General features: G+C 47.1%; 1 protein-coding gene across 2 annotated transcripts in view; it reads left to right on the forward strand.

Annotated features, from left to right (window-relative positions):
* Positions 1-19,301, forward strand: part of LOC123259932 (guanine nucleotide-binding protein-like 1) — a 189,907-nt gene that overhangs the window by 110,482 nt on the left and 60,124 nt on the right. For both annotated transcript variants that reach the window (XM_044720757.1, XM_044720758.1), the window contains exon 5: positions 1,763-1,929. In XM_044720757.1, coding sequence (XP_044576692.1) covers positions 1,763-1,929 — 167 coding nt within the window. The remainder of the gene's footprint in view (positions 1-1,762; positions 1,930-19,301) is intronic.

Here is a 19,301-nt window from a genome sequence, read left to right on the forward strand (position 1 = left end):
TAACCTTGATTGAATTCGAAGATGAGCAAAATCCGTCAATAAGTTTGGAAATGGTAGCTTTCCAAAATTATCAAATAGTGATAATCACGTTTTCGGTGACTTTATTGACGTATAACTTTCAATTGAAAAAAGATTGCTAATTTTTGATAAATTCATGTGAAAGCTTATGAAATCACCTTTAATTTGACGTATATAACATTGACATTTTGACTATTTTTAGTTATTTTATTAAAGTTAAGAGTGCAATTGAACCATTTTAAGGCAATATTGGGATGTGTAACGTAGATTTATCTTACGCGGTAGATCTTTACGGTAAACTATAACTCACTACGTTACATTTCGTCCATCTCAGCCATCTCTTGATCCTGCAGGAACCTCGACGGGCGCCAGCCGACTTTTGTTTCACCGGTATCGGCAACCGGGATACGATAACTTAATTTTTATGTTCTCAGAAGACCAAGAGCGGCCTTGACGGTAACGGAATACTTCGGTGTCGCTTAGTTATGCTGGTTATGGAGAGAGGGTCGTGATTCGGTCTCTCAGAGGAAGTAATTTCCTTACAAAACGGGACTAAACGATATCTAGTACACTAATCGGTACTCTCGAACTAACACTCAACCCTTTTAATCGGCAAAATACACTAAATCGATATTTAAAATATCGCGGAAGCAGCCCCAAACGAACACGAAACAAAGACAATGGCTCGGGCCATTCGTCTACGGTAATAGCAAGCATGAGGCACGTCAGCTCCGATACGAGAGACTCACTCAACTCTCAAATACAATGCTCACTCAACGAAAGCTCGCAACTAATTCCTTTTTACGGTACACATCTAACGCTGCTTAGCAGCTACGGTACGTCCGTCCTCGACGAGGATCTCCACAAGACTCCCTTAATCCGGTCCCAAGCCGGACTTCCACATAAAACAATCCTTACTCCTTAGCTGCTCCAGCCAAACTGCCTCTCACGGTACCCCCACTACATTCATGCCACCTGCTACATGTACTCAACTCACTTTCACGCTACTCCCAGACACACAAACTTCCACACTCACTCCCCCACTAACACAACTAGTGTCCCAGACCTACCAGTGATTCCGCTCCCCTGGGAGCCTTGACAGCACTCGCAACTACCCTCGAGCATCCAGCAATCGAGGCCTGTCAACCGCAAGCTACCGCATCAGCCTGCCAAACTCCCGTACTTAGGGGTGACGACATTTCAGTCGCTCCTCTGCAATAATCACCTCGCTCCAAGAGGGTGAACCTGAGTTCAGTCGTCGGTAACTGACTGGAAGACACGTTACATCGGTTACTTTTTCGCAGTGCAGCTCAACATCCTCGAGACAACCAACTCACTAGCACACACTCACGATAGTCCTCAATACTATGACATTACCGTACTAACAACATAATCTCGCATCCTCACGTAAACATACTACTACTGTAACGCTACATAAAATGTAACGTTACAGATGATAATTCATTCTATGAAATCTACCTTCCATTTCGGATGTAACCGAATGGCGTTTTTTTTAAATCTGCCACGGAATCTCGTACGTTTATTTGGACTCGCTTCGCTCATCTGTGTAATGTACTCGATCCCTTAACGGATGCATCATAACCTTACTTTTGTATCGTATATTCAAAATATCAAAATCCCCCACCTTACGTTTATCTAGTGAAAGTAACTCTATTTTCTTACAAACTTTGCAGAAAAATTCTCGCAATTTAAAAAGTCAAACAATTAATTTATCATGTTACAGGTAGAGCCGTTAACTGTTTACGTAATTTTCGGACAGACTTCTTAGAAGAATGGCCAACGCCTGGAACAGGGCCACACTTTGATACTTCTATGCCTTCCAATTTTACCGGCCTTGTTGGTAATTCTGTCGATCTCATTTGTAAAGTTAAAAATCTTGGAAATCGAACGGTAAGTTTGCATATATGATATCGATGCAACCACCGTGGATCCACGGTAAAACATGCTCATCGTGGATCCACTGAGGAACCACAGTGGATCCACCGTGATTTTGTGCCATTTTGCCATGATGGTTCTTTCGTAGTTAAATGATAATTCCACTGAGGATCCACGGTGGATTGTCCGTGGACCAATGGTGGACCCACCGTGGTTTTACCCGTGGTCATCGTGTATCTATCGTGGTTTTACTGTGGATCTACTGTGATTCCACGGCTGCACGCACGAAAAAGTGTCACGTTCCGCCTGAGCCTGAGCATGCAAACGAGAGCGCGAAACAAGCGATAGAGAGGCACGATGGGCCTAAGCGTTGGCTTGTGACACATTTATCTCTCTTCTCACATGACGTCAGAGCTAGCAGTTCGAATATTGTTCTATAACTAATTGTTCGTGATTATATTTAAACAGATTATTTAAATTAAATTTGCAAAAACTGTAAACAATATTTGAAAATTAAAAATTTGTTTTTAACCAGTTTTAAAAATATTTGTCAAATTATATCAGTTATATCAAATTATCATTATTAAAAATATTAATAATTATCCTTTATTTCTCGCACTTCGAGATTACGAAGGATCCCTACTTTAATGTCTAGGACCACAATTTTAGAGTAATGAAAAACAAAAGTACAGCGCTAATCGCCTATCGTGACGCCTCGTTGCGATGTACTCATTCGTTATTTTTGTGTCAAACAGATCACATGTGAGTGCGATTAGTATTTATAATTAATTCATACTAATTCATATTTTTTCAATATATTTTTACCTTTGAGCCCGAGAAGCCATTGAAATTGTTGATTAAAAAAAAAAAAATTAGGAAAACGGTTGACCCTAAAGGTCATCCCTGCAACTTCCCGCTAATTCCATACTTGAGCGCTCAAAATTGCACTAATTATGTTTTTGAGCTCTTCGAGCTCAAAAATATTAATTTCGTGTTATTTTGAGCTCTCCGAGCTCGAAAATCTGATAGGAGTTTAATAAAACACTATTTTTTGAAGTTTCAAATTGCAATAACTTTTGAATGAATGAACGATTTCCACGCGGTTGGCAGCATTCGACGTAGTTTTTTAAGCCTCATTAAAAATTTTTAGATTGAATTGATCAAACAAGGAATTTTGAAGTAATTCCAAAAAAAACTCTTTGTTCGGTTTTCTTTTGACAACAATAACTCATAAACGAATCAACCGATTTTGACCGGGTTGGCGGCGATCGACGTTTTTTTCATGTTAAAGAGCTGATTAGTTTTAAGAATCGATCGGTAGAGCCGTTTAAAAGTTATTTGAAAAAACCACATTTAAAAAAATTTTTTTTTGTAGATTTTTTGCGATTTCTCAAAATCTACCAGTTCGAATTGTTCCAAAGTGTATTCAAAATCTAAGTTCAGTCAAGCCCTTTCGAATGGCACCAACCGCGATCAAATCGGTAAAGCCGTTCAAAAGTTATAGGAGGTTTACATCCACACACACACACACACACACACACACACACACACACACACACACACACTCGGGGCAGAAGAGATACTGCTACCGGGCGCGTCTCCCCGAGCGGATGGGAGAACGCTCGCTGTCCTTGGATGACACTTAATCTCTTAGTTGATGAGGTACAGCGGGTAGGAGCCAAGCAAAATAACCAAACAAAATAAGCTCCCGTGGACAAAACTCCCCTTTAATGGGTTGGTCACACTAACTGACCTAGCAAGACGATTGGTTCCTGCTGTAACTCACTGGGAGTGTCCGGAACCTGTATCGTAGTTTCCGACGATGCAGGCCACGGCTGATGTGAGCTTGCTCTGCCGAGGTGAAAGTTGCAGCAGTGGATCAGGAGCCAGCCACTTCGGGCCTTGATCAGGAAGTACGCAGTGAGTGTTAGAGATCGGAATCTTCACCGCTTCGAGCGAGTCTAGTCCGTCCGTGTATTCCGGGACTGGCTAAGTGTCGGCTAGGCCTCAGGGAACTGGGGTAGGAGTACTATCTCCGAGGGTACACCCGTTCCTAGTTATGGCAACCCGCTCCACTCCGTACGATGCGCTGGTAAATCAAAAAAGTATGAGTACGTTACAGGAAACAAACATGAATAGAAACGGGCTTCATGCTCAACAAGCAGCGATTGAAGCAAGCGCTGACATGAAGAGAACGCAAGCGTTGGAGCGCCTTGAGAAGCTGACCATTGAGCTGCAAGAGTTTGTCCAAACTAAGGTCAATATCCACAAGGAGATAAAGACCAAGACAACCGGTGTAGTCAATGCTCTTGGAAGATTCAAGAAACTGGACGAAGAATGGCGCTCATCATTACACCGCACCCCTTGTGCTACATCGGAGAGAAACAGTCAAGTGGTTGTTGAAGAAGCGATGGACACTGGAGCCGAAGGTGACGGAGAATCAGTCGCTGAAGAAGAAAGTGAAACTATCACAACGGCAGAGACTGAATCCTTTGACCAAGACGGCCGCATCCTGAGGAAGTTGAAAAGAAAAATTCGTTCTCCCGAAGGCGGAGCTTTTCATACTCCCAAGAAGCTGAAAGACGTTGGACCTGGTCATCCCATCAAGAAGCAGGAAGTGGTTAAGGATCTTCCACAAAACTCTTGTGAACAGAACAAGAAGCCAGGCTGGGAAAAGGTGCAGTCCAGAAAGGACAAGAAGAAGGAGCGCAAGAAACTGCTCCCAGAAAAACCTCTGGTGCCTCCACCGAAGCCGAACCAAAAGCCAAGAAGAACAGCAACGAGACCGGAGGCACTTATTATCCGTCCAGCGAACAAAGATAAGTATTCTGAAATACTTACACGGATCAAGGCGGACGTTCGCCCAGATCAGGTCCGCAACACAGTCGAGAAGATACGCAGGACCGCGACAGGGAACATTCTCATCACGCTGTCGAAAGGCAGTAGTGATAGAGGTAAAGACCTGCAGAAGACTATCGCGGGAATACTTAAGGAGGACGCAAATGTCATTAGTACAGGACCTGAAGAAGACCTGGAAATTCGCGATATTGATGATACTACAACTAAAGATGACATTCTAACAGCTTTACAAGAGGCAGCTGGAAACGATTGTGGTATAACAGTAGAGGCCATTAAAATTCGTAAGGTCTTACGTAGCAGAACACAAATTGCGTCGGTGACTCTGGCAGCAACGGTAGCGCAGAAAGTGGTAGGAGAACACGGTAAGATTAGGATCGGCTGGACCAATTGTCGTATTAGAACAGTACTAAGACCAGTCCGATGTTATAAATGCTGGCATTTTGGACACCGTGCGGTTCAGTGCACAAGTAAAGTCGACCGCTCCAAACTTTGCATTAAATGTGGAGAAGAGGGACACAAAATCGCCGAATGTAATAAGCCTGCTAAATGCGCACTGTGTGCGGATCAATCCGGTACAGAGAATAACGCCCATCATGCCGGCACAAGCAGATGCCCAGTATACCAAGAGGCACTCAAGAAGATAACTGATAAACGAAAATGAGAATACTTCAGCTAAACATCAATCACTGTGAAGCGGCACATGATTTGCTCATGCAGACAGTACGTGAACAGAAGCTTGACCTTGTGCTTATATCGGAACCGTATAAACACCTCGGCGGCCAACCATGGGAAACTGACTGCACCAAAAAAGCTGTCATATGGTCCTGTCGCAAGCTCCCCTTCCAGAGTGTCGTTAACAATGGCAGCGCCGGCTTTGTAGCAGCATCGGTAGATGGCATCCGCTTTTACAGCTGCTACACACCACCTAGCCTCACTATTGTTGAATTCATGGACTTTCTGGATCGACTGACGGAGGACGCGAAGCAGTACTACCCAGTGGCAATAGCTGGAGACTTCAACGCCTGGGCAGTGGAATGGGGCAGCAAACACACCAACGCTCGAGGTAAAGAACTACTGGAAGCTTTTTCTACGTTAGATGTAGTATTGTTAAACAGCGGCGATGCGCCGACGTACACCAAAGGAGACGCAAGTTCTATTGTGGATCTTACTTTTGTCAGCAGCAGCCTCATCAGAGGAAACTACGACTGGAAGGTGATGGAGATCTACACGGCCAGCGATCACAATGCGATTCTCTGGGAAGTATCAAAGGACCAGAATCCTAGAAGACCGGCTAAGAAACTTGACATCGTTGGGTGGAAGGTGAAATCCTTTGACCCAGGTGCTCTAGTAGCTGCCCCAAATAGTGAACCGCTTACTACTGGATCTGCAGAAGAAATGACCAAGGACTTGATGAAGAGAGTGACCCAGGCTTGTGACACCTGCATGCCTCGTAAACGGGCATGAACCAAAGACCTTCGGTGCACTGGTGGAACGAACACATCAGCTTCCTACGGAAAGAGTGTCTCAAGAAAAGAAGAATATCTCAGCGTGGTTATCGGCGGCCTGACTCAGCGGAACTAGTCGCAGAATACAAGAAAGCTCGTCGAGACTTAAACAAAGCCATCAAGGATAGCAAGAAGAACTGCTGGAAAGAGCTAATCAACGAGGTGGACAAAGACTTGTGGGGCAGACCTTACAAGGTAGTCATGGCAAACTTGAAATACCAGCCAATGCCGTCTCCTACGTGTCCTCAACTCCTACAGAAGATCGTGACTGCACTGTTTCCACGACAGCGCGTTTTCAACTACCTGTTGACACAAGACGAACTGAATGATATCCCACCTGTGACGAAAGAAGAACTGATGGAAGCTTGTAACCGCGTCGGGAATAATAAAGCGCCGGGATTGGACGGAATCCCTAATATTGCCTTGAAAACATCTATTAAAGCAGCGCCAGCGTTATTCCTCGATGTCTACAACATCTGCTTGAAGGAAGGGATTTTTCCTCGGAAGTGGAAACAACAACGGCTGGTACTACTTCCTAAAGGAAAAGCCACCGGAAGAACCGTCATCTTATCGTCCACTCTGCATGTTGGATACAGCCGGTAAGATACTCGAACGTATAATCCACCAAAGGATAGAAGCAGTTGTCGATCCACTATTAGCAGACAATCAGTACGGATTTCGAAAAGGACGATCAACCCTGGACGCAATCAACCTGGTTGTCGGTATAGCCAAAGACGCAATCGCCGGTACCAGATGGAAGGGTGGAACGAAGAAATATTGTCTGGTGGCAACCCTAGACATTAAAAATGCCTTCAACTCCGCCAACTGGGATCGCATCATGCAAGCTCTTCAAGAGATGAACGTACCAGGATATCTACGAAGGATAGTCGCTAGCTACTTCACGAATAGAGTCCTTAGATATGACACGAAGAATGGTCCAAAGGAGTATGATGTTACTGGAGGCGTCCCGCAGGGTTCTGTTCTCGGTCCACTTCTCTGGAATATCATGTACAACGGATTGCTGAGACTGAAACTACCAAGAAATGTCAAACTGGTAGCGTACGCGGACGACGTAGCCGTAGTAATCGTCGCCAAGCATATTGATGAGATAAATCATATGTTCACGATCACCTTTGAGCGAATTAACCAGTGGATGGACACAGTAAACCTACAACTGGCTAAACAGAAGACCGAGGCTGTACTTATCACTAGCAGAAAAGTGGTGGAAACGATCAATTTAAACGTCGGAGACCAAGAAATCACATCCCAACCATTCATTCGATATCTGGGAGTGATGCTCGATTCCCGACTTAACTTCAAACAACAAGTTGAACACGTGACCGCCAAAGCATCAGCAGTAGTGGCTAACCTAGTACGATTGATGCCCAACATCGGTGGCCCGAAGCAGACAAGGAGGTTATTGCTATCATCAGTAGTTACATCGGTCCTCACGTATGGGATATCCATTTGGTCCGACGCACTTGAGACCCAAGAATCATGGAGGAAAGCATGTCCGGTTTACCGACTGAGCGCGCTAAGAGTAGCCAGCGCCTTCCGAACAATATCAGAGGAAGCAGTGTGCGTCATTTCTGGAACTCTGCCGCTTAGAGTCTTAGCTAAAGAAAGACGGGCCCTTTACCATCGAAAGAGGTCAACTACACTGAGCGCTGAAGAACTAAGAACAGAAGAACGGCAGCACAGCATCTCGCGATGGCAACTTGAGTGGGACGCCGCAGGAAAAGGAAGATGGACACACCGCCTCATACCAAAGATCGACGTTTGGCTGAGCCGAAACCATGGTGAAGTCAACTATTACCTAACGCAGATGTTGTCAGGACATGGGTGCTTTCGAGAGTATCTGCACCGCTTTAAGCACGACGATTCTCCGGAGTGCCCGTCTTGTCCAGGGGTTATTGAGGACGCAAGGCACGTTTTCTTTGTGTGTCCACGTTTCGATCCTCAGCGTGAGGAGTTAGAGAGGATCCTGAACTGGAGAATCCAACCAGAGACAATAGTAGATGCAATGTTGTCGAATCAAACTGCTTGGAACGCTACAAGCACTTTTGCCACAGAAGTGCTTACAGAGCTGCGTTCCATCGAAAGAAAAAGAGCAAATGACAGAAACTAGAAGGAAGGAAAAATAACACCTTAGCCACCAGAAGGAATAGCGGTAGCTGGATCCTCCCCTCACGAAGTAATGCCTGACGGCGGTTTCCATGAGGGATTAGAGGAAAGAAGAAAAGGGGTTTAGGGTTTAGTGGGTAGGGGCGTTAGGGTCGAGTTTTAGTATGACACTGCGTCGAGTCGCCACATATCCAGGCCAAACAACTATGCCTGGAATCCGTAAGAAGGATTCCCCCCCCCCTAAGATAAAAAATTACACACACGCACACACACACACATACACACGCATACATACATACATACATACACCCGTCGGAAGAAGCCAAACTCCCACCGGGTGCGTCCCCAGGTGGCGGATAGGGGGGTCCTAACCGGTCGTAAGATCGGCGGATTGGGGCGAAATAAAATAGCCCTCGCGGACCAAATCAGGCATCGGAGCTGATTAGTAACAGCCACGTCCGTGTATCCTTGTGGGTCGGAGAAAGCTCGCTGTTCTTCGGAGCAGAGAGTAAGAGCGAAATAAAATAGCTCTCGCGGTAAAAAACGAAAACTCCCCTTTCGGCAGAAAGGGTTGGTCACACCATCTGACCTAGAGTCACGTACGCAAGTGGATACGGTGACGCTGCTCGAAAGAGATGTGCGAAATGATCCTTATAGCGCGGTGTACGTGGTAACTCCCGGCATCTACATGCAGCACCCACGGAAGCAAGAGGAAGCCGATGAAGGAAGCAGGTGCAGGGTCGAAGCGGTTGAGATTTCCCGCTTCAATGACCGAAAGCTCTTATAGCAATGGAGGTAGCTGTAAGAGTGATCACCCCTCCACTTCCGGAGGCATCGCGTTCGGAGACGACCTTTTGCTTTGGAGTATCACTCAAAATCATGGAAGAAACGAAAAAACAAGAAAAGGACAGGAGTATTAGTGGGCCTCACGCCCAAGAAGCAGCGACTACAGCAAGCGCTGAGATGAAGCGGACGCAAGCGCTGGAACGCCTCGAAAAGCTGACCGGCGAACTGCATGAGTTTGTCCAATCAAAGGTCAATATCCATAAAGAGGTAAAGGCCAAGGCAACCGGGGTAGTTAACGCCCTTCGAAGGTTTAAAAAACTGGACGAAGAATGGCAGTCAACTCGACGACTCACTCCTCGTCTTACGCCGGAGAAGAGCAGTCAACTTACTGTGGAGATCGAAGAATCAATGGACACCGGAGGCGATGCTGACGGTGAATCTGATGCTAAAGACGAAGGTCATACTTCCAACAAGTCTAACAAGAGGAAGGACTGAAACTCCCCAGATGGAATAGATGGGCGATTGACGAAGAGAAAGGACTTGAAACCAAGTCCTCCGAAAAACGTGATGAAGCAGAACGCCGAAAAAAAAGACGCGACTGATTGGGAAGATGTCCACACAAGGAAAGAGAAACGGAGGCTAGCCAAAGAACAGCTCCCAAAGGAGCCTTTAAAGAAGCCCAGGCCGAAGCCTAAGCGCAAAAAACCGCTCAAATGGATCAGACCCGACGCACTGATCATCCGCCCGGCCGAAAAAGCAAAGTACGCCGAGATTCTGCGTCGCATAAAGAAGGACGTCCCTGATGAGCAGGTTCGCACAACGGTGGACAAGATCAACAAGATCAGAAGCGGGGACTTGCTGATTACGATTTCGCGGAAGTGTGTGGACAAAGGCCAAGGCCTGCAACAGACCATCGCAAATATTCTTAAGGAGGAGGCCAAAGTGATCTGCAAAGGGCCACAAGAAGACATCGAGATCCGAGACCTAGATGACACCACAACAAAGGAGGATATTCAGGCCCTGCATACGGTAACCAAGGAGCTCTGCGAAATACCACCAGAGACAATCAAGATCCGCAAAGCCTACAGAGGTACCCAAACCGCTGTCGTGACACTACCGGCTGCAGCAGCTCAGAAGATATTAGAAGGAAGCGGTCAAATCCGAATAGGCTGGGTCAACTGCTGAATTAGAGCCACGAGGAAACCTACCCAATGTTACAAATGCTGGCATTTCGGGCACCACGGATCCCAGTGCAGAAGCAAGACAGATCGATCCAAGCTATGCATCAGATGCGGCCAAGAAGGACACAAGATTACGGACTGTAAAAACCCAGCGAAGTGTGTATTATGCGCGGAAAATAAGAGCGCAGAGAACGCTGCCCATCACGCCGGCACATACAGAAGAATATACGGCGAGGCTTTTGCCTACCTCCGAAGAGGCCGTTTCCTGGGCTCAAAAGAGCTATACACGCACGTATATTTGTCCTACTCCCACCATAACGAGAACACAGCCCAGTTCGCGGACAAGGAAAAACCGCCGTTCTCTTGTGTTTGTACACATTCATTGAACAGCTGCAAGAGTTGCGTATAATTGTAAGTGTGTGCAACTCTCATCGACTCCTCTAGCAACTCATTCCCTGTAGGCACATCGAGATGTAAAACAGGATATGAGCAGTATCCAGCGGGAACCACGGGGAGGCGGAGTCGATTGAAGACCATGTTGTTTGTATGATGTGTTGTGTGTAAAGTATGATTTTACGTGTAAGTGTTTGCGTGTGTAGGGTGCCCGGGCACTTGTGTTATTTGTGGTCATTTTCCCTAGCTTATTCTACGGCAGTCATCCAAAGCTTTATACTGTCCTCACAATTGTGTGGAGCATATCGCTTGTGCCTAGGCGCTTCGACTCTACCTAGGTGGATGTCTGTTGAGTCTCGTCCCTAGTCGCGTTTTCATTAGTTAGTTGGAATTGGAGTTTGCAGCACATTACTACTTTACTGAAACCTTTTAAAAGCTTGAAGTTACTTTGGGATGTGGCAATCGCACGCGCAACGCTCGTCCACTCCGCGTTCCCACCCCATATGTCCTTGAGCACCTCACGTTGAGGCTCGTACTCATGGCATTCAAGCATTAAGTGCTCCACGTTGTCGACCCTTTCTCCTAACCCATTCTCCCTCCACTCGTCGCAGAATCTACTATCCGTATGTTCGTACTTGTATTGGTATTCTCTAAAACAACCGTGGCCGGTTAGGATTTGGGTCAGCCAGAAGTTAGGGCTGATCCATTTGTTTGTTAGACGCTCTGCTACGTCTGGAAAGAAGACTTTAGTTTCGCGGCCGTTCTCTGATGTATCCCATTGTTCTTGCCACCGACGTATGGTTTCAGTTCTAAGGGTGACAAGGCGATCCTCCGCATCTGGCTACACAGTGACGTTTCCAAGGGTAGCCTGTTCGCCGATACGGAGGTTGTATCGCGCGCACCGTTCGTCTATTACGAGCTGAATGGGCACTGCCCCCGCGACTACACAAATCCCGTTAAGCGAAACTGTCCTGTGGGCAGTAGTCGTTGTTATTAGCGCTTGACGCTGAAGTGCTCGAAGATGTCTCCAGTCCTCCCTATCGCAACGGTCACTCCAAGCTGCCGCCGCATATGTGACGACAGGCATGAAGAAACCCTAGTATATGGTGGACATAGCTGGGTATCGCAATCCCCATTCTGCCCGCGCAATACGCCGCATGCGCCCGAATACCCTACTTAGTTTTGCGCGCCTTGTTTTAATGTGATTTTTCACTTTGAGGCCCTCGTCGAAGTGTACCCCTAAGTATCTAACGCTTGATTTGAATTTGACTTTGGAGTCTCCTATCATTATTTTTGGCGGTTTATTATCGTATTTGGGCTTTCTCTGCCGTCCTTTTGCTTCATAGGGGTACGGGCTCTTTTTGTCCTTTCGTGGACCGCGATGTACAAATTCGTTCTTGAGGAAGATGGCTTCAGTCTTCGACTTCGACAGCTCGAGCTTTGCGGAACAGCACCATTCCAGTATCTTATCTACTACTACCTGACTATTACGCTCTATTTCTTTTCTTGAAGAGCCTTCTACTAAGACGAGCAAATCGTCAGCAAACGCAACTAATTTATTCCCGTGTTCTGTCAGTTCGAGTCTCTTAAGGAGATCGTCGAACATGATGTGCCGAAATAATGGTCCCAGCACTGATCCTTGAGGGCACCCTCGCGTCGGCGTTTTCGATTCGCTACCAAAACCCTATGACAGCGTGACCGATCTGTCCTCAAAGTAATTCCGAATTACCGCGTAAATGTTGCTAGGGCAGCCTCTGGCCTTGAGGCCCTCGAGTACTAACGGCCACCACACATTGTCAAAAGCGCCAGAGATATCGAAGAGAAGTCCGACCACCAGTCTCTTCTCTGAAGAGTCTACCAATCGGCACATCTCCACAATTGCATCTTCCGTCGACTTTTTGGCTGTGAAGCCAAACTGTCGGCTCGAAATGTTCCCCTCCGCTAAGACTGTGGTGGTAAGTCGCTCTTTGATGAGCTTCTCGAACACCTTACCTAAACCCGAAAAGAGGCAAATTGGCCGATAAGATTTAGGGTCATTTGCGTTTTTGTCGGTGCTTTTAACTAACATTATGATTGCCCCGTTCTTCCACTCTTTTGGGAATGCTCCTAGCGCCAAGCAAGCATTATATAACTCTAAAAACTGTTCGCGAAGGATAACCCCTGCACGTTTAACTACCTCGTTTTCTATTAAGTCCGGCCCCGGGGCCTTCTTGTTTTTCAGTGTTTTTAAGACCTTGTCCAGTTCGCGCGGGGTGAACGGTTCGGCGTCCGCGGTGTCAGGTAGTTAAATTGTGTTGGCTCTAATCTTTTCCTGATCGGGGGTTTCGTTGTCCTGGTCATCGTCTACAATATGCGTCTCGAGAAAACACCTGGCTGCTTCCTTAAAGTTTTCCGTGGATGCTCCGTTACGATTTAGCGTGCGCATTGCACTTTTGACTCTAACTTTTTCTGCGCAGGTTCTGTAAATAGGACCCCACTTTTATTGATTACCTTTCTTCGTAACGAAGTCCCGCCAGCTGCTTTCCCTCGTCCGCTTTATGTCTGTCGAGTATTGTTTCCGTAGTGTTCTGTATTTGACGCTTAGGGTATTTTTAACTAATTCGTCTCTTTCCCTTTGATATACCCGTCTGGCTTTGTTCACCAGCTTCTTCGCGCGAGTTAATTTCCTGGTCCACCATGGGTATGATTTTACATGGCTTTTCCTACGCGGGATCGCGGCTTCGCAAGCTTCTAAGATTGATTTGCCAAGTGCAGAAGCATACCTTTCCACATCCTCAACCGATTCCACTTCAAGGCCATCAAGGTTTGTGCATGCACACGAGAAAAGGATTTCGTCAAACTTTTCCCAATTGGCCAACGTTAAATTGAACCTCTCGGGGTTTGCCTGTGCGCCATCCTTCTCCCCCGACTTAGCTCCTAGAGTGATCTCGATCGGGTAGTGGTCAGTATTCTGCACCCAACTTCTCTTAATGGACCAGCTAAGAATGCTACTCGCGAGTTTAGGCGTGACGAGTGTCACATCGATATACGAACTCCCGTTAGTTGATTCAAATGTCAGACCCTCCCTCGCGTTGTTGATTATCTCTAACTCGTGTGCGTCAATAAATTGCTCTAACTTTTCGCGCGTCGTCAGTCTCGGATCCCCATCTCTCGGATTTCGCGTTTGCGTCCATTGATATTAATACCCGTTTCCCTCTCAGTGCTCGGACCACTTTCTCTAAGTGCTTTAAATGCATGTCTATTTCGTCTTTGTACTGGAAGTATGCCGAGACTACGAAGAACGATGTGTCAGGTCCCATGATCTGAGCGCATACGCAGAGTTGTACTAAGTTGTGATAAAACCAGCAACTGGTATTTAGGATTCATTAAGCAAATGGCCGCATATGGCCTAGACCTGGTTTCGGCAGCAACTTGTATGCCGCAACCGAACCCAGGTATTTTGAAACTATTATTACTATGTGCTGCGTATGACTCTTGTAGAAGGAGAACATTAATACGTTTTTCCTCCTACAACTGACTCGCCTCCAGAGTCCCAGCTTTGTCGTTCCGCAAATTCGCCTGCAAAACTCGAAAACCTTCAACCCCCATTCCCCGGGTCGCGTGCGGAGACTTTCGATTTGACCTAACGCCCGGCGCGAGCCCATCTAAGTTTGCCGATTTCGCGGACCCTCTGAGGGTGTTTTTAGTCGTCCCTACGCATCTTCGCCGGTCGATGCTTCGCGAGTAAGATTCGGAAACCCCCCTTCTACTTGGATTTACCTCTACTAAGTTCAACCGCGTGAGTTTAACCAAACAGGGTCGCGTAGCTAGAGGCATTAGCTGTTTTATACGTAGTGCTTCCGCGAGCTTACACGAACGCGATCGCGATGCCGAATTCGCTGGCCGGCGATGAACGGGAGCGTCAGATAGCAGTTCCTTCGGAGAAACGCGGTTGGCTATTCTGGCGCTCCGTCGAACGGTCGAAAGAGTTTGGTGACCACCGAACGTGGGTGCGTCACCTATCCGAGGCTTTGCCGTATTTTCCTGACCAATTTGTTAAAGTTGTAGGAGCTGGTAACACCTACAACCGCTTCTCCCCCCGGCGCTCGCGTTTAACGAAACCACTTGTTGCCGGACGCATGGTACCGCTACGTTGGTGACAGGGTTTGCAACCCCCCTGCCTTACAAGCCCTCGCCACGTAAGTCAAGCTTAGCTTTTTAGGTTAGCTGAAAAGGTAAAAAGAACCTCTCAGTCACCTTGGGTGTAAACCCTCAGAGACCGGGGCAGTAAGCTGCATCCCTCCCACTCAGTCAAAGGCGATACACAGACACAGGAATTGCACGAAGAACCCGGCAGCTTGCGCATACCACGTCCACCGCACACGACCTCCGGCCCTTCTCTTTGAAGAAAAAGACTCACAGATTAAGTGCTGCATAACCCCTTGGCAAGAGTGACAGGGCCGACTCACAACGAACGGGACATATGTCCACTATGGTGTTCGTGGTCGCATTTACCGTGATTGCGATCTGCCACATAAGAGCCATTAGCAAGCGAGCGCAGTAGGTATTCCTACTGGTGCAAAACTATTGACCCGTGACACACAGAGCACTAAGGTAAATGAAGTAGGACCGTCACCCAAGTCAGGGGCCCTTACAGGTTGCTACCATCCGGAGCCAGATGGACCTGGTTTTTTCACGAGGTTTTACCCCTCCGACTTCTCCTTACCCGTCATAGACAGGGCCCCGGGCTTGTCACCGGTATAGTGGAGCAGGGTTTTGTTGCGGTGCCTGTCAGAAATCCATTCGTATTGCTTTAGAAGATATAATAAAATAAGATAATAATAAAGATGCGAACAAACTCTCCAGGGTCCCCGCCGGAAATTCATTCGTATTGCTTCCGAAAAGTATAGTGAAAGAAAACAAAACGAAAAATCTCCTTAACGAGAAAAAAGTCATGCATGGGGCGCGCATGCTGAAGCACACGCACACCCACACACGACTAGTTCTCTGAGCGCACAAAACTCCATCGTCTCCTCAGGTGATCACACAATACAGGAATTGTGCAGTAACATGACAGTGTTCTGCCACATCCACTACACACGACCTCCGGCCTTTATACTTTCAAAGAAAAGACTCACAGATTAAGTGCTGCGTGATACCCTTGGAAATCGGGGCAGAAAGGAACCTCTCATGTTACCTCGGGTGGTTACGTGTTGCGTAGAAACCCTTGGATAACCGGGGCAGAACTTAGCTGAGCCTCCCTATGAAGAATCAGCCGGAGGATTTTACTCAGATCATCAGCTGTCACAACCAGCTGTGCGGTCCCCCGTGATCTACAATTGTGGGCAAGATGAGTGACTTGCACTCCCCACTTGGGGTTATAGTGCAGGACGAGAACCCATTCATCCTGCATTGTGTGGTTTACTCAGGTAGCCACCTTCTACCTTGGTAGTCTCCTCTACCTTTGGCAGCCGTGTTCAGCCATTGACAGCCTCGTTCTGTCTTTGGTAGCCCTGTCTACCTTGGCCGTTTTGGCCATTACGTAATTTAGATCCGGCTGGACCGCAACCCATGATGCTCCAGCCTGCTGATGTATATCCCTTGAGTAATAGGGCGAGGTGCCTTCGCAGTCCTCTACCTTGCATTAACTCTATAATCCAAATCCGTTGCTCTGTCCTAAGCTAGTAGGCCAGAGATTGGGCATTGGAAGTATAATTTTCTTGGTGAGAGTCGCAAGGTCCAACTAACACCGTACTTGAGCAGGCAGGGGGCGTAACTCCCCTTTCTCTGGTGACAAATGATAATAACAAGATAATAATAAAGAAGCTCCCATGGGGAGAGTTCCTACCAGAGTTAGGTTGCTCTACCTTGCAGTGGTGACTTTTGATTTTCAGTAACATGACTAGGGTCACACTACCTACTCATCAAACTCCATGAAAGGAAGTCACTTGCTTCATTCGTATCCCTTTTGACGGGACGTATTGCTTTCCAAAATATAATAAAAAGAACAGCAATAGAAAGCGCAGTGGCAATTTTTAGTTTGGGGTAACGCATCGAGGGATGCCTTTCAATGTTATTTATGGCGGAACCCACGGAAAGGAAATTGCTTGCTTGACTATGTTCTCTTGAGTTCGCCCTCACTCCCTCAAGAGAGTCATAGTTACTTCCACCGCCGGCACATACAGGTGCCCGGTATACAAAGAGGCACTCCAGAGAATGACAAGCAAGCAAACATGAAGATATTACAGCTTAACCTCTATCACTGTGAGGCCGCAAATGACCTGCTCATGCAGACCGTGCGTGAATTAGAGCTTGATTTAGCAATAATAGCAGAGCCATACAGACACCTGAATAACCAACCTTGGGAAACTGACAGCATCACCAAGGCTGTCATCTGGTCCTGTGGCAAACTTCCCTTCCAGAGCAGAGTGAGCAATGATAGCATCGGCTTTGTAGCAGCGTCTATTAACGACATCCGTTTTTATAGTTGCTATGCACCACCTAGCCTTTCCATTGCCGACTTTACTGACTTCCTGGAACGACTGACCGAAGACGCAAAGCAATACTACCCAGTAGCTATAGCAGGGGACTTCAATTCCTGGGCGGTAGACTGGGGCAGCAAGCAGACTAATGCGCGAGGCAAGGCACTACGTGAAGCAATGGCCTCACTGGACGTGGTCCTTCTCAACATCGGTGAAACACCAACATATACCAAGGGAGAGGCTAGTTCGATAATAGACCTCACATTCGTCAGCAGCAGCTTATTGAAAGGAAACTATTCTTGGGAAGTCTTAAACACCTACACCGCCAGTGACCACAGTGCAATATTTTGGGAAATATCGGCTGGCCGGAACCCTCAAAAAGCAACTGGACAAACTAATGCAGCTGGATGGAAAGTGAAAGACTTTGACTCGGAAGCTTTGGTAGTAGCCTTAGACAGTGACTCGACCATCATCACAGGAAATGCTGTAGAGAAGACGAAGGAATTAATGACGACAATTGCCCAGGCGTGCGACACCTGCATGCCCCGTAAGCGTGGCATCAATAAAAGACCATCGGTGCACTGGTGGAATGATCAGATTAACGCCCTTCGCACAACTTGTCACAAAAAGAGAAGATTATCACAGCGTGGCCACCGACGACCTAACTCTGCGGAGCTGGTCGCAGAATACAAAAAGGCCCGTCGAGAACTGAACAAGGCCATCAAAGATAGCAAAAGGCGCTGTTAGAAGGAACTCGTCGATGAGGTAGAAAAGGACCCATGGGGCAGACCGTATAGGGTGGTCATGACCCACCTGAAGCTCCAGCCAATGCCATCACCTACGTGTCCAAAGCTCCTGGAAAGAATAGTTTCTACGCTGTTTCCTCGACAAAGTAAGTTCGGCTATTCTTCATTGCCAGTAAATCGAGAAGACATTCCACCTGTCACAGAAAAGGAACTGATGGAGGCGTGCAACCGAGTAGGGAATAATAAGGCGCCGGGATTAGATGGAATCCCGAATATTGCATTAAAAACAGCTATTAAAGCAGCGCCAAATCTATTTTTAGATACCTACGATTCGGGCCTCAAAGAAGGGATTTTTCCTAGAAGATGGAAACAGCAAAGACTTGTACTTCTCCCTAAAGGGAAGAAGCCACCGGACGAGTTATCATCCTACCGACCACTCTGCATGCTGGACACAGAGGGTAAGATATTAGAGCGTATAATGCACCAACGAATAGAAGCAGTCGTCGATCCACTCCTAGCAGAAGGCCAGTATGGTTTCCGGAAAGGACGATCAACGCTGGATGCGATCTACCTGGTGGTCGATACAGCTAAGGAGGCAATCGCTGGAAAGAAATGGGAACGTGGCAGAAAGAAGTATTGTTTAGTGGCTGCCTTGGACATCAAAAATACCTTCAATTCCGCTAACTGGGACTGCATCATGCGAGCTCTCGAAGATAAAGAAGTGCCAGGATACCTGCGCAGAATGGTAGCAAACTACTTTACAGACAGAGTCCTCAAATATGACACGAAAAACGGTCCAAGGGAGTACGAAATAACCGGAGGAGTGCCACAGGGCTCGGTTTTGGGTCCTTTGCTGTGGAACATCATGTATGATGGTCTCCTGAGAGTTGCATTACAATCAGAGGTGAAACTTATTGCATATGCCGATGATGTAGCGGTAGTGATTGTCGCGAAACACTTGGAAGAGATCAATCTGGTCGAACACGTAAGTGCTAAAGCATCAGAGGTGGTAACTAGCCTATCAAGACTGATGCCGAATGTTGGAGGCCCGAAGCAGAGCAGGACCCGAGCAGAGGCCCGAAGCAGAGACTATTGCTGTCGTCAGTAGTCACATCAGTGCTCACATATGGAATATCCGTTTGGGCAGACGCACTGGAGACCCAAGAATCATGGAGGAAAGCCGGACCGGTCTACCGATTAAGTGCACTGAGAGTTGCAAGCGCCTTCCGCACAATATCCGAGGAGGCAGTGTGCGTCATTTCTGGAACTCTGCCTCTTAGAGTCCTAGCTGAGGAAAGACGGAACCTATACCACCGAAAGAGGTCATCTACA

The sequence above is a fragment of the Cotesia glomerata genome, linkage group LG2 (assembly GCF_020080835.1).
Source record: "Cotesia glomerata isolate CgM1 linkage group LG2, MPM_Cglom_v2.3, whole genome shotgun sequence".
NCBI classification, from domain to species: Eukaryota; Metazoa; Arthropoda; class Insecta; order Hymenoptera; family Braconidae; genus Cotesia; species Cotesia glomerata.